Below are 16,553 nucleotides of genomic sequence, written 5' to 3'. Positions count from 1 at the left end.
AGTTCTTCATGTATAAAATAGTAATAAGAAAAACCCACCTCTTTTAAGCTGTGGTGAAGATTATATGCAAGAAAAAACAGGGTCAAGTGCTTAGCTCAGTGTCTAGCACATAGTAGGCATTCAACAAAGGGTGGGGAGTATCACTTGTTAGAAGGCGAGCTCCATGAAGCAGGGTCCATGGCTGCTGGGTCATCTCTATATCCCAGAGCTGGGCAGTGTGGCACACACAGGAACTCAGCAAATCTCTGCTGAATGAATGTGTGCTTCCTGTGCTCAGAAAGGAACATGGTCAGTGGTTTAAGGACCCGTGATGGTAACAAAAGCACTGGTCTGTGTTAGTAGGTGAGGTCAGCGTGTATCCAAATAACTCGTGGTGCAAAAACAGAGTGATAAAGTGCACAAAGACTTTAGCTAGAGGGTCCTGAGAAGCTAGAATGTCAAAACAGCCTTCTGTTCATGCCGGGCTTCTAAGGCCAGCTATGAGTCTAGCAAGCCAAGACTGAGGAGGGCCAAGATGCGGAAGACGTTCCAGGTGGAGCAAGTAGTGGCAAATGAGACGTGAAGGAAGGACAGCAGGAGGGTACAGCTCAGGATCATGCAGAGTGGTGAGACAAGGCTGGGAAGAGGTTCACTGGATTTCCACAAAAAGATTTCTACACTAAGGAGCCTACACTTTACATGAGGGCAGCAGGAAACCCTGTATGGTGCTTCAACTGGGGTGGAAGAGGCAATCTCATCAATCTGTTGTGACACGTGAGGGAAGGGGAAGAAATGTGGGTTTGACCTCTGTTGCGTAGTGTCTCTGCCAGCACTATGAGTTATGAGGCCTATGTTTTCGGGGCAGCCAGCTAGCATTACCAATTGGAAATGGAAATTTCACTTGGGAGAAAATCACCAGCAGTCCAGTCTGTTACAGCTTAAGAGCGCCCAACAGCACTTGTCAGCAATAGGCTAGAGGGGCACCTTCACCACCTTCCTCTGAAGCCTACACTTGCCTATCTCAAATCTACAGAGTGGAGAACTGGACAAAACTTCTGAGTTGAGGCCTACTGAAAATGGGAGAATCGATAGAGAAGACACCCTTCTGTGGGCAGCCAAGTAGTTGGTCTCAAGGCATCTTCTTCCCTTTTTGGCTGTTGAGTCACACATCACATTTGAAATCTTCTTCAACCATGATTGCTAATTCCACAACATATCTTCAAATGCACAATTAGATGGTGTATCACACAGGGTGTATCTCAGCCATCCCTGCCCACATCTATCCAGAGAAGCCAAAAGAGGCTGAGCCATAAGTATTGTAATATCAGGGCTGGACTATTTTACAAGAACAGAGGTCATTTTGTCCCTAGATAGTTCATCTCAGAAGAGCTCAAAATACTTTGACAAACTGACTTCCATGTTCCAAGCTTGCTCCTTCTCATCTCAAGCTTTTGTACTTGCTGTGCCCTCTCTCACCCAGACATAGCCTTTCACACCAAATGTAAAATTTTTCTTTTAAAGGATATTTGTTTACTCAACCTGTGGGTGATTCCAGAAGTTTCTATAACTGGCCTAGAGATATGTCTCCTCCCAAAGTTTCACAGAAGGAACAAAAAGAAGCTACAACAGAGGACTTGGCATATTGGGCTCATTTATAAGGGAACAAATAGAATTTCTAGAGTGAAACAAACATTGGTGGCCATCTGTTATGAGACCAACAGGTCCACTTACGTGGAGGGAAGCAGGCTGAACGTTTGAGGTCCAGTCCTACAACACATTTCAAAGGGCATCCATTAGAAATGGAAGTGAATTAACACAAAGGGCTCAATGCAATAAATACAGAAAAACGGCTCTTCCTGTGTCCTTCCACCAACCAAACCGAGCTTAACCAAAGGGATGCTGACTCACTTAATTGTTTTGTGGCCAGTTCACTGTTTTAAAGTATATGAAGCCAAACAATTTTCTTATAAAGGAAAAACAAAACAAGGAAACTGTACTCTTAAGCCACCCCTGCCAGTGAGTTCCATTAGCCATCCTGCTGTGGACAGGAACAGGGCCCTCTGTGTGGGAAAGCTCTCTAGACCCCTGGCTTCGGAGATAAAGAGTACAGGCAAGCGTCTGATGTAGGAACTGTTGCACACATTGAGGGTGTGTGCGTGATAGTTTTCTGCATGACAGTCCTTCAGGAAGAAGCCAAGGCCTCTTTGGGGGATGGAATGAAGAGAATGCTGAAACCACATCCAGTCACTGAGAAACCCAAGTAGGACCAGTCGTGGAGAAGAAGGGAGAGTGTTCTTGGTCATTCTGCTTTGTGGAAACAGGACTGTTACTTATATGGCCACTGGAAGGATGACTGCAGGCTGCACTGTGTAGTTCCTGCTGGCCTTGGAAACTTTCCAATATCTCCCCACCTTCTCCTTCATTTTCTCCTCTTTACTTCCCTTCGAGTGGGATGTCCTGTCTCCTCTAATACTCACTCATTATCCTAAGGGTACAATTCCTACAGGGAACTGCTCTCGGAGATCAGCTAACCCCTCTGTGGTCCCACCTGTTAGAGGTGTCTTGGCATCGTTCAATGATAGATAGTCTTAGAAGGTACCAGAAGACCAGGAGTTAAGGCCTATCCCCTCTATCTACTAACTACAGGATTTTAAGTCAGACATATCCTGCAATTTCTCTGGATGATTTCAAACGTAAACTAGGTCATGTCATGCCCCTGCTCAAAACTTCCCATCATACTTAGAATAAAATCCAGAATCCTTATCATGGCCTGTTTAAAGGCTCTCCGCTGGCTCTGGGGACCCTTTTATGGTCTCCATTATTTCTTTTTTTTTTTTTTTTTTTTTTTTAAAGATTTTATTTATTTTTTGCCCCCAAAGCCCCAGTAGATAGTTGTATGTCACAGCTGCACACCCTTCTAGTTGCTGTATGTGGGACTCGGCCTCAGGATGGACAGAGAAGTGGTGCCTCGATGCGCACCCGGGATCCGAACCCGGGCCGCCAGCATCGCAGCGCGCGCACTTAACCACCAAGCCACAGGGCCGGCCCATGGTCTCCATTATTTCTGATGAGAAGTTGGTGGTCTTTCATATTGTTATTAACCAGAATGTAATAAATTTTTCTCTGGCTGCTTTCAAGATTTTTTTCCTTATCTTTTGTTTTCAGCAGTTTGGCTATGATGTACCTATGTGTTTGTCTTCATATTTATCCTGCTTGGGGTTCACTGAGCTTCCAAGATCTGTAGGTTGATGTCATTCATTAATTTTAGAAAATTATTAGCCATTGTCTTTTCAAAAATTTCTTCTCTCCTCCCTCTGAGATTCCAATTACACATAAGTTAGGCTGCTTGATATCGTCCCACAGATCTCATATGTTCTTTTTAATTTCATTCTTTTTGTGTTTCAATTTGGATAATCTCTATTAACGGGTTTTCAAGTTCACTGATTGTTTTCCTCCGCTGCGTACAGTCTGCTGATAAACCCACTAAAAGAGTTCACTTCTGATATCATACTTTTCACTTCTAGCATTTTTTTTCATTTGGCTTTTAAAAAAATGTTTCCATCCCTCTGCTGAAATTCCCCATCTGTTCACAATATGTTGTCCACCTTTTCCACCAAACCTTTTAATATATTTATCTTAGCATTTTAAAGTTGCTGATAATTCCAACACCTGGGCCATCTCTAGGTCTGGTTTTATTGACTGTTTCCTCTCTTAATGATGGGTCACATTTTTTTTGCTTTTTAGAGTGCCATGTAATTTAAAATCTTCTAATTAAATATGAGAAAGCTTTGCATCAAATTTCTAACCCATTTCTAACAATTATAAGGATTTTAATGACAAAGGTTTTTGTATTAATCTCATTCCTCACTTCATCTCTCTTTCCCACTCTTATCTCTCCCTTTACTTCATTTAAATGCTGTTTTTATTTTTTAATTTTGTTTATCTTAACAAACTAGTCAAAAAGACCTAGGTTTCAATCCAGATTCTACTACTTACTAGTTGTGTGATCTTGGTAAATTGCTTAATTTCTTTAAACCATAATCTTCTCATCTGTAGAAGGATTAAATGAGATAAGGCTCATAAAGATGTACAGAAAGATTCCAGATGTGTAGAAAAGAGGTTCTCTCTACATAAGAGGTACTATTATAATTACTTTTTTTTTCTTAAGTGGTCTTAAAGAGTTTTTGGAACAAGGTGGAAAAAGGTCGATTACGGTTTTAAAATGCGAAACACTGAAGGTTCCACGGAGTGAACAGAGCCAGGCTTGTGCAGGAGTGAGCAAATACAACTTAGTCCCCACTCTCAATGCTTTATGTGTCAGGCATTCTCAGCAGGTTTTCATTTGACAAAAGGGATCTATTACCTAAAAAGTTTTGGACTCTATGATCCATGATTTTCTGCCTTTATATTAGCTTTTAAATTACTCCTCTTCAAGGGTATGTGCACTTAACTAAGTGCTGTGAGTTGAATTATGTCCCCCCAAAAGACATGTTGAAGTCCTAACTCCTAGTAGGTGTGCTCGTGATCTTATTTGGAAATAGGGTCTTTGCAGATGTAATCAAGTTAAGATGAGGTCATAGTGAATTAGGGTGGGGCTTAATCCAATACGACTGATGTCCTTATAAGAAGTGGGAAGACAGTTATATATACACGCACACACAAGGAGAACACTACGTGATGGAGATTAAGTGCTGCAGCTGCAAGCCAAGGAACGCCACCAGAAGGTGGAAGAGGAAAGGAAGGATCCTCTGCCAGAGGCTATGGAGAGAGCACGGCCCTGCCAACATCTTAATTTTGGACTTCTAGCCTCTAGAACTGTGACAGAATAAATTTCTGTTGCTTACGTTACCAAGTTTGTGGTTCTTTGTTATGGCAGCCCTAAGAAACTAATACACCAAGGGACTCTGGGACTCAAGAAAGAAAGAAGAACCTTCTATCTCCACAGGAATGACTCTCCGGTGGTGAAGCTTTAATAATTTTTATTTATTTATTTTTTCCCCCCCAAAGCCCCAGTAGATAGTTGTATGTCATAGCTGCACATCCTTCTAGTTGCTGTATGTGGGATGCAGCCTCAGCAGGGCGGGAGAAGCGGTGCGTCGGTGCGTGCCCGGGATCCGAACCCGGGCCACCAGCAGCGGAGAAGGCGCACTTAACCGCTAAGCCATGGGGCTGGCCCTGGTGAAGCTTTAGATGTGCGGCAGATACTTGGAGGCAGCCCAGTGGTACCACTCTCCACTCAGCACTTCTCTGGGCTTGGCCAGCAGAGGTCTGAGGTACTTCTACCCTCAACTGTTGCGACCAGGACTAGGATTGTACACACCATCAATGGGAAGCTCTGATCAGCTACACCAAAGCTCAATAACCAGACCCTCTTTAAAGGGGGCAGGACACGGATAATACATCGGGGAGCTCTCGCTCCCCTGGAGATGTTCTGAGTAAAATCATATTGGCAGTTCAGTGGGCCATATTTTATTTCCCAATGGGGAAAGATGGCCCTTTACATGGGCCAATGGCTATTCCTCCCAGGATATATGCCTTTCCAGCCTCTTCCCCTTTACTCACACTGTGCCTGGAACCCATGTCCTTCTGGGCCCATTTCTCAGCTTAGCTGTGCAAAGTCCTGCTCCTCCTATAAGACTTACTTCAGTGCTGCATTCTCCAGAAAGTCTCCTCGCATTTCTACTCCTCAATCTTTTGTGTGTTGTTGTTGGCACTGAACAATATCCGGCCTTATAGTATGCTTATTTGCAAATACCTATTCCTCCCTCCCTCCATGCCTCCCTTCCATCCATTTGGTGAATCACTGTGCTGGGTACTGAGAATATAGCAGTGAGCCAGATATGTTTCCTGCCCATGTTGCTTAGTCTAGTGGAAATCTAGACTATCAATGATAAAAATAAGACTACTATATTGTTATATATATAATACTAATATTGACTAAACACTATGTGGTAGACACTGCACTTAAGCACTTTATATTCATTATCTCATTGAATCCTCACAAGCACCTATATAAAGTAGGTAATGTCAGTCTACATTAGAGATGAGGAAACTGAGGCTCAGAGGTTAAGTAACTGCCTAAGAGGACGTTCCCAGTAAGTGGTAGGGCTGGACCCAAACCCAGGCTGTCTGATTCCAGCCCACCCTCACAACTATACTGCTCTCTTTAAGAAATCTAACAGAGTATAAAAAGTGCTCTGATAGGAGGGGGATGGAGGGCTGGGTGCACTCGATAAGAGTCCAAGGCAGTCCCAGGTTGGGACAGAGGATAACCTGACCCAGCCCTAGAGGGTGGTAAGCTTCCTACAGGTGGGGAGCGGGCCTTGTTTATGTTTATGGAAGTGAGCATCCCCTAGAGTGGCTCAGAGGATGCTCTGCATACAATAAGTACTTAATAAATGTCTGCTGAATTGACTAGGAGAGTCCAGAGATGTTAGTTACTTACACAAAATTCTATAAAATGTTGAGGTAGAAAAGCCAAATAAATAGAGGCTATACAATAACATTTCCCAGTATTTTCTTAATTATTCCTTATCTTTCTCATTTTTTTTGTAGGGGAGAGGGTCTACCTTTTCTAATCTTTGTGAGAGCTACATTATTAGGCCACTGAGGCAAGTATAATTCAAGCTGCTACTACTGTGTCTGGGACCCAGGAGTCACGTCAAAGAGTTTGTAGAATCCACGCACACATCTGGACACCAGCTCTGTTTCCATGTCACAGAACATCCACGAAGTCCCCAGGACAATCCTACAGCTTGGTTACTTTCTAATTCCAGAGCTGACATGGAAACATTTTAATTACTCAAACCAAGGGTCTGTGATGCCTCCTACACTTTCCAGTTCACATTACAAATGGCAAAAATGGTATAAAAGAAACAACCTTCTGACTTAAAATTGCTTTCACTGCAGCCTCTACTTCCTCCTGATTGCTGAGGTTGACAGTCCAGACATGTGGCCGGCCGATGAAGACTTCAGCGTATGGATGCTGGGACGTCAGCTGGAAGAGAAAAAACAGAACATCTCAGTCTCGCTGACACTGACATTTTTTAAAACCTCGTGTGCTGGACGAAGCGATGTTTTTTATGGTACTGAGTTGCACTTGCGTAGGTAACAAGACGTTTTTGTCCTTCCCCTTCACCTCCTAAGGCCTGCGTGGATGCCTAACAGGTTCACGTGGGACACTTCACAAGACAGATGCCCAGGCCGTCCTGGATCCTCGGGGATGTTGGGCACTTTGGAGGGGCCCCTGGGGGTCTAGGGGTTCCAGGAGGGCAGCATGTGGGCCATGGCCCTGCCCGAGGCTGTGAGATCTGCAGGGCAGGGCCAGTGATGGCTCCACATCTTGAATCCCACTTGGAAAAAAGAGTTAGAATGTCATAACCAGGTGACGTGGAGGCTGTTAAAGTGGCTTCAACCCCCCAAATGACACCAAGGAATAATGAACATTTACCCGCAGTCATATCCCAGCCTTGAAAATCAGCTCGATCAAACTAGTATCGGCTATAAAATGCTGGGTAGGACAGACAGGTAAGCATAAGAAAATTACAATAAAGTCGTTAAAGGCTTTAATGGCACATATGAAAGGTGACAGAGAAATAATGCTACTAGAAAAACAGAATGTTGGAATGGTTTCAGGAATAATCATTAGCATAACATTGGAGCCTTACTATTTATAAAGACAATTTGCAATCAGAAAAGCAAGGAATGGTAGTTTTTGTTCTAAAGCAGGTTTTATTTTAACAACAAATGGTGGTCAAAGAAATCCAGTGTGAATACTGGGAATTCTCAGTTCTTGAAGAGTCCATTCTTTAAGAGAGCTAAATCGACCCCTCAAACTTGTTTCCACCTTTATTCTCATATCTCTTTAAGGTCGTGGTATAAAGGGAACACCCTGGACATTTGTGAGAGCATTTTCAGTTCTCACAAACACTGGGGGGTGCTACCCTCAGTCAGTGGGTGGGGACCAGGGACGTCAGATGCCTGTGATGCGTGTCCTGCACAAGGCAGAACTGTCCACTTCCGACACAGCTCTCACGTGCCCTGCTGGCTTTCCTGTGGGTTCCCGGAATCTAACTCTTTGGCACAGTTTTAACATACATGCAATATTCCAGGAACATAATTACCACGTAAATCAAGGGATGTTATGTTTCTATTCTTGTTTTATTTGGGACTTCACCAGTAAGCCGTTACCATTTTGGAAAAATCATGGAAACAGTCAATGCTGCTCAGAATATCTGAGTGGCCAGCACAACACACCCAAATCAGTCTACATGTGTAGCTTTCACATTAACAGCAGTTGCATATCCATGTGTGTGTACGTACAGGCACCTTTTTATTTCGCTTCTCTTCCCTAATGCCAATTATAAGCATCAGGGGCTGACCAGATTCAGCTGACTATTTCATCTCTCTTAAATACAAACTTATTCACCGTAAGGAGAAACGAGACATCATAATGTCTTCTAGTATGGTTCTTGAGTATGGTATAGTATTTCTTGACTAAATACACACTGAAATATGTATTACCCTATCGTAAGTTATTTTCCTTTTATTTTTCCTTTATATTAGAGTTAGAAAATCATTCTTTTTTGAAATTACATATGTAGACAGGGTATATTATTTATGAATTTCATTTCAGGAGAGAAAAACAGATGTTACAATATTCTTGTAATAAAGGAGGTACTGGGTCTGCTGGTTTGAGGCTTTGCTTTAGAGGCCGGGTTGGCTCTCTTCTCTTCTTTTTTTCCTAGCCACCGTTCTTCATATGCTACACACCAATGGTGTGCACACACAACTCAGGGCAGGAAACGCAGAGTACAAGTTACCGGCCTCAGTTCCCAGCCTTGGCTGGCGCCCACTCACGGAAATCAGGTGATTCTGAGGGGCAGGAATCCTAGACTTTGCTCCTGCCTCCTCTGTTAGAATCATACCTGTCACTGGCGTGTTCAGCTCCCCATCCTTTGGACATCATCCTCTTCTTTTGCTCAGCTATATGGCAGTGACAGAAACTATGGAGTGCCCTCAGGCTCACAGAGCTGAGGAAACATCCATTTTTTTTCCTCAGCACGTATTTTAGATTCCACACACATTGATGAAGCTCTGGCTGGGCCAGGCACTGTGCTAATTGCCTGCACACACATTATTTATCAGGTTTCCTGTGTACCAATGAGGATTATGAGGTTTAGAGGGGTTTACAGTTTCCCAAGACCACATAGCTAAAAAGTAGCAGAGCAAATTCAAATCTAGATCCTTCAACAATTTCCTAGCTTTAGACAGAAAGGAAGGTGATAGTTCTAAAGGATGCTATTCGGTTCTTAAGACAAAGACCAAAAGAAGCCCAATGTTGGGGCTGGCCCGGTGGCGCAGTGGTTAAGAGTGCCCGCTCCACTTCAGCGGCCCGGGGTTCGCAGGTTTGAATCCTGGGCGGGCACAGACACACCGCTTGTTAAGCCATGCTGTGGCGGGGTCCCATATAAAGTAGAGGAAGATGGGCATGGATGTTAGCCCAGTGTCAATCTTCCTCAAGGAAAAAAAGGGAGGATTGGTATTGGATGTTAGCTCAGGGCTAGTCCTCCTCACAAAAAAAAAAAAGAAGCCCAATGTAAACACCAGTCTTGTAATCACTCGCCTAAAACTTGCCAACCTAAAAAAATCCCAGGACTGAATTTATGCTTGTAGTAGACCTTTTCTGAAGATGACCAAAACGTCACACCAATGTCATTTTGTGGCCTGGAGACCAAACTAATCCTTCCAACAGAAATCAGGGCAAATGAATGTTACCATCAATGACACTATTTAGCCATTTACACATTAGCAGTCTCTCCCCTCTCCCCTTTTAAGGTCTCTGCTTATTTACAAGGTTGCTCTTGGAAAATGCAAAATGCTGAGCCATTATCATTTTGTTCATTTACATTTATTGAGGGTTACTTAATTTTATGACTAAGGCATTTTGTGATTCATTATTCCTCCTCTGAATATTATGTTCCTCCTCGTTAATTTATTGAGAATTGTCTGATCTGAGCTACTTCACTGTATATCAATCAGTAAATTTACTGGAGTATAGTTTGTAAAAGTAATGAAAATCTTATTAAATATGAGACATTACTTCAGAGCAGCTATTAAATCTCCAAGGAGAATATCAGTTCTCTTTATGGAAAAACAACCCCTGAAGCCAGAGAATTTCCAATGGTTTACAAAATGTCAGAATAATGATCAAGAATCTACTAATATGTTTTCCAATAAAGATAAAAATCCAATTTATATTACATTTAAAGTATAACTTGAACCGAGCACATTACAAAGCATTACGAAACTTTTTCCCCTGAGTGAACATCATGGTTTAAAAATTGGTCCAATGCAAAAACAACAAAAAAAAACCAAAGCTAAACTCATATTTTTCTTTTCTTCAAATGAAGGCAAAGAAGAGAAATATATGCAATTTATTTGGATCGATTTATATGGCTTAATTGTTCCTTAACTCAAAAGACTAGCATAGGCGCAAAAAGATAGCTCTGTAATTATGTACACTTTGGTTAAAATTTTTCCATTTGCTGAGGGAAAAAAAGGATAATTTCTAGGGATTTTTGACCCTTAAAAATCTGTAGAACTGTTGATAGCTCTTTCCCAATTAAAAGTATCTTCTTTAGGGAGATTCTGCGGCTTTTGTGAGCTGAAAGAGCAGAGTAGGGTGGCCCACTGGCTCCTTTCAAAGCTGTGTGACGTTGTTGGCTACCAGCCTACTCTCTGCACTGTCTCCAGCAGAGAAGGAGACAGACATCAGATGGGACCTGCCTTCCTGCATAAAGCAACTGACCTTCTTAGAGTTTCCCTCCAACTCATCAACATTCATGCCTCTCAAGCTTGAAAGCCCCTCTCCTCCCTGTCCTTTAAAGCACAGCTCCTCCACCATCCCCTTCTCAGCCAACCCAGCACATTCTCGACGCGGCACAACTCCACAGTCACTCCCTCTCCTTAATTTACTTAGCTATTTGTTTATGCATTTCCGTTCATTATGTATCTGTTTTACCACTCTCCCATATCAAATTTTGAGCTCCCGGAAAACAGTAAATGTGCCTTGCTAAGTTTCCCCCAACGTAGCATTTGGTGCCATGGACGCTGTGGGGACACAATGAATGTCTGTCAACCGACCTTTTGCATCCCAGCCCTCCTGTGGGAGCCCAGGACTGATGGAGTCATCTGTGTGAGGCCACGTGTCAAGCAACTGTTGACAGGCTCCCACAGCACCATTCTAACTAGAGTCTCATTCAAGCACTGGTGGAATCATCTGAAGGAACAGGAGGAACCGAATGCCTGGAAGGCGGCTCCAACGCCTTTTCATTTGAGGAATGAAAATCCTCCGTAATCTCAACAAAAACCAAATTACTAAATGATGACAAATGATAGGAAACAATGAACACACTTTTCTCAATAACTTCATACTGGCTGATCTGATCTAGGTGACATAACATCTTTCACTGGGAAATAGTTAATCATATTTAAGAGTGTCCTAAATTTTTTTCAGGAAAAAATACTCAGTTGTGACAAAGTGTCATAAAAATGTTTAGAATTATTAATAACAAAAAGGTGCCCGCTGCCAGTGCAATCTAAGATGCTTTTGATTAATCATTCCTCAAAGGCTTCTATTAGAAATTGCAGTAAGAATAGAGATGGGTTTCTTTACCTTTCACGCATAAAAAAAATCATTACGAGGGAAAAAGAAAATCACCATTAGAACACCACAGTAATAACTGCGATAGGCAAGATTTACTGATACATGGTAAAAATAAATGGGCAAAAGTTTCAGGAGAACCGAGATATATACACAGTCTCAAAGTATTTCCCCAGTATAGAGAAAAATAGTACCTTTATAGTGGAGAAACCTAATACACACTACCCTCACCAAGTGATCAAGGTTAACATCACCAGTAATAGGATATACTGACATGTTGCACCCCGATATGATACAATGAGGAGGCCACATCACGTCTGGGGTATTCTTATCAAAAATGTGTAAACACAAACTAATCATGAGAAAATATCAGTCAAATCCAAAAAAACTGACCAGTTCTCTTTCAAGTGTCAGGAATGACAATGAAAGACTGAAGAATTGTCATCACAGATTAGAGGAGACTAAGGAGACATGACAATTAAATGCAATGTGAGATCCTGGATTGCATCCTGGAACAGAAGAAGGATATTAGTGGAAAAACTGTAAAGTCCAAATAAAGTCTGTAGTTTACATAATACTATGGTACCAATGTTAATTTCTTAGTTTTGATAATTGTACTGTGGTTTGTAATGTTACCATTAGAGGAAGCTGGGTGAAGGATATACGCAAGCTCTGTACTATTTTTGCAACTTTTTTGTAAAACTACAATTATTTCAAAATAAATAAAAAGTAAATTCCAACAATTCCACTTGGAGGTATACAGCCCAAAGAATTGAAAGCAAAGACTCAAGCAGACACTCGTACACCAAAGTTCATAGCAACATTGCTCACAGTAGATAAAAAGTGGAAACAACCCAAGTGTCCATTAACAGAAGAATGGATAAATAAAATGTGGTATATCCATACACTGGAATATTATTCAGCCTTAAAAGGGAATGATTCTGACATATGATACAACATGAATGAACCTTGAAAACATTATGCTAAGTGAAATAAGCCAGTCACAAAAGGACAAATATTTTATGATTCCACTTATATTAGGTACCTAGAAAAAGTAAATTTATAGAGACAAAAAGTAGAATAGAGGTTACCAGGGCTGTGGGAAGGGGAGAATAGGGAGTTGTTGCTTAATGAGTACAGAGTTTCTGTTTGAGATGATGAATAAATTCTATAAACGGAGAGTGGTGATGGTTGCACAACATTGTGAATGTACTTAATGCCAGTTAATTGTACACTTAAAAATGGTAAGTTTTCAGGGCCGGCCCCGTGGCTTAGAGGTTAAGTACGTGCACTCCGGTGCTGGCGGCCCGGGTTTGGATCCCGGGCGCACACCGACGCACCGCTTCTCTGGCCATGCTGAGGCTGTGTCCCACATACAGCAACTAGAAGGATGTGCAGCTATGACATACAACTATCTACTGGGCTTTGGGGGAAAAAAATAAATAAATAAAATTATAAAAAAAAAAAAAAAGGTAAGTTTTACATAATGTATATTTTATCATAAAAAAGTTAAAAAATTACAAATAACTATACAATGTGGGCAAAAGTAGAACTTAAGAGATTTCCTACACCTAAATTAAAATATAGGGATGATTTATTAGCTCATATTTTCTACCCCAAACTTGAAAGTTTCAAGAAGTTAGTTACACACTAAAGCAGAGATTCCTCAATTGATGCTCTCACTGCTGGGGAGAGTCTTTCCAAAACTTTCCAAAGAATAAGCTCTTCAGTGCCAGACCGAAGGCCCATGATCTCTGCGTCCTGGTGCCTTCCTCACCACCCAGCACATAGGTGTGCATTAAGTATTGCTGAGGAATGACCTCCCCAAAAGAAACCACATCTCAAAATGAAGCATTCAAATTTATCATATTATAGAAGGAAAAAGCCAGCAAGCAAACACACACACACAGTTAACCCTTGTCAGACGTTATCCGGGCCACACGTTTATCTTTTTCAGGATAATCTATGGGTCTTATTGATCTTCCTCCATCTCCTTTGGCCCTTTCACCAATGACAGGGAGAATCAAGGAAAAGAACTCTCAAAATAATCAATTCTATGAATTGGTAAGATTCCTGACTGATCAGCAAAGAAGAATCATGGAAAATGTGTTTTACATACTATTTGGGGGAGAGGGGTCAGGAGAATCGACCCAGAAAGGTTTAAAAGTAGCAGGACAGAAAAAAGTATGCTTTAAAAACTGGCTGCTATGTCATGGGTGGGCTGCCCAGCAGCGTCACCCCCAGTAGAAGGCCCCAAATGACAAGGGCACGTGATGACTCCAACCCCTAGGGGCTTCCTCTTCACGAGTAGTCCACAGAGCCACTTACTAACTACACGGAAATAATAAGAAACTCAATCTTACGGTTTCTTGCACACACCTGTTTCTGGCCAGATACAGAAACACCCAGCTAGATCACTCACACGCTCTAAATGAATATTGTTTATTGCCCCAAATTGAATCCAACTGCCTTCAATGGTGATTCATCACCCAATGTGGGTTTTCAAGAGGATCTCTGAAGGCAATTCCAATAAAGCTTCTGTAAATAGTTCGAGCAATGGTAAGATTACTTCTCAGGATGGTGCCTGCTGATGGTGAGCTAAGATATCAGGCACATTACTTCAGTCACCCATGACAGGTCTTGTCTCTCAAGGCTAACGGTTCTCTGAGGACCCCACGGCCTACTTTGTATTCCCCACAGCCCATCGTGGAGAGTAGGTTCTTCAAAAATATCTATTAACCAGTTGATGTCCTTATTCCATAAACTCTAAACATTCAGAAAATCAAAGTTCAGCTCATTAGAAGGGTGGAGATGTCTGCTTGAATTAAGATAGAGTTGGGGTACAGTAAAAAGATCCCACACTTTGTAAAGGGGTGGAAATAGATTCAAATCCTGGCTCTGCCACTACCGAGCTAGGGGATGTAATCAAGCCATTCATCTCTCTGAGCCCCTGCACACCCTCCTCCTTCCACTCAACTATGTGAAATGAAGTTGATGATACCTACTGTCCAAGGCGACAAGGTTTAAATGGCTCCTAGCCCTCAATAAATAGCTCTGATTCACATTATGGAAAGTAGAATGGCTTTAAGGATGCTTACCTCTCTCAGAGTTGGCTTGCCAATGAAGAAGTCTGTGTTTTTGCTGCTTTTGGGTGGGTTGAACTTGGGATTCAGAAAAGCACATCCATTTGCGATGGCCTCCAGGGGAGCCGGGCCCTCATAAGGGAACCCAAGTCCAGCAAACAACTGTAAGACAGGAAAGCATGCTACATATGAACACATCAATCAGGACTGGCATCCCTGGCTCACGGGGGCTACTCTGCTCCATTCCAGTGTGGAAGCCCCAGAGACTCTGGAAGGTTCCCAGGCCCTGGGGGGTGAGGCAAAGAGAAGTCAGCTTACATCAAGACCTGGGAAACATGACCAGGGACCACGAAAGGCTCACAAAGCTGCTCAGGTCATTATGTTCTCCCCCTTCACTAAAAAAGTACAGAAATAAGGTTGGGGCGGGCAGTTGAGGGGGCAGGGAGGTGGGGGTATTAAAAGAATAAAAACAACAACAAAAACCAAGACCCAACAATAATCTTTCTGTAACTCACCAGGAGACACGACTAGAAAAACACTTGCTTAACTAAACAGAAGGTTTCTTCATTGAACCAAAGGAACAACAGGCCCTTTCAGCGATGCTGGGCAGAGAGACAGTAACGTCACTTGGAGGTCTGACTACAGTTCAAATGGAGCTGCTTTAAAATGACAGGAGGTCAGTAAACGCAGGTTTTCATAATGGGGTTTTCTCCGGGGGACACCAACATCTTGGTTTGTATTTTCCCCTCAATGGGAGGAGGTTGGTGACCTGCTAAATGGGCAAACCTGCTTCCTTCTCCCAGCAAGCAAACCATGCGTTTTCCCCAAGGCAGACAATAGATGGCAGCACAAACACACTCTCAGAGTCCTTGTAGCAACCGCAGCTGTGAGCCGCTGTGACAAAGGGAACTGGCTGCAGTTCAGTGGCACTGATTCCTTGGTTCAGAAATGAAACAACATCTCACAGAAATGCCTCACTGCCTCTCCTCACCGTGGGGTATTTCACACTGCTGGAGGGCTGTGGGTTACTGACAGGCAGGGCCCAAGTCTGGGCTTGGTGAGATGGGAGATGTCCCTACCCACATCAGGGAGCCAATTCTGAAATTGCTCCAGTGTCCCAGGCACATCAAGTGACAAAAGATAACTGGTCCCAGGGCGTTGTTTCCTTCTGCCATCATGTTGAGGAACGCCCATACAGCCAGGCCCCGAGAGTGAAGGATGCTGCTGAAGTGGATATGGCTACATGCTGGATTCTCCTTTCCCCAGGCCCTCTCCCCAGCAACCCTGTCTTTGCAGCTGCTTTAACTGAACGATTATCTAGAATGGTTCTGCCTCGAGAGCCCTGAGTCCGAGCTGCCGGGTTCCTTGGGCAACACTGGAAGATGTAGCATGTATGCGCTAGGCACTCAATTCCAGGCTGAACACTGAGTATGGCCCATGGTGGACATATTGGAAAGTCATGTAACCCTCATAGGGATTTTTCTGGGGCAAGAAACTAAAATTTCAGGTTTTCTGGAGAGATTCCCTCTCTTGTAACTGTGTGTTCTTTTACACAGAACAGGATACTTAATCTTTTTGTTGTTTTGGAAAATAACCTTTCATTTCCTGTAAACCTTGAGATGACTGACTATCCTGTCAGAGACGTCCACAGGAGAGGGAATTGGAGAGAAAAGAAGCTGCGAGAGGCCAGCCGGGCTCCTGTTGCTGGCTGGGTCATTTCCCTGGGACAGAACCACTGGAGACGTGGGGGCGAGGGAAAACGCGGCAGCAGGAGGCTGGAAGCTGTAGGATACAAGGGGTATCTCCACCACCATTTGGAGGCCCTG

General features: G+C 42.9%; 1 protein-coding gene across 8 annotated transcripts in view; it reads right to left on the bottom strand.

Annotated features, from left to right (window-relative positions):
* MGAT5 (alpha-1,6-mannosylglycoprotein 6-beta-N-acetylglucosaminyltransferase) overlaps window positions 1-16,553 on the bottom strand; it is a 336,034-nt gene that overhangs the window by 24,541 nt on the left and 294,940 nt on the right. For all 8 annotated transcript variants that reach the window (XM_087435082.1, XM_087435080.1, XM_087435081.1 and 5 more), the window contains 2 exons: window positions 14,743-14,889; window positions 6,860-6,976 (listed from right to left, as the gene is read on the bottom strand). In XM_087435082.1, the coding sequence (XP_087291208.1) occupies window positions 6,860-6,976; window positions 14,743-14,889 (264 nt within the window). The remainder of the gene's footprint in view (window positions 1-6,859; window positions 6,977-14,742; window positions 14,890-16,553) is intronic.

Source organism: Ceratotherium simum, chromosome 9, assembly GCF_057802395.1.
Source record: "Ceratotherium simum simum isolate JZ-2026a chromosome 9, ASM5780239v1, whole genome shotgun sequence".
NCBI lineage: Eukaryota > Metazoa > Chordata > Mammalia > Perissodactyla > Rhinocerotidae > Ceratotherium > Ceratotherium simum.
This window is presented reverse-complemented; position numbering and strand designations above follow the sequence as displayed.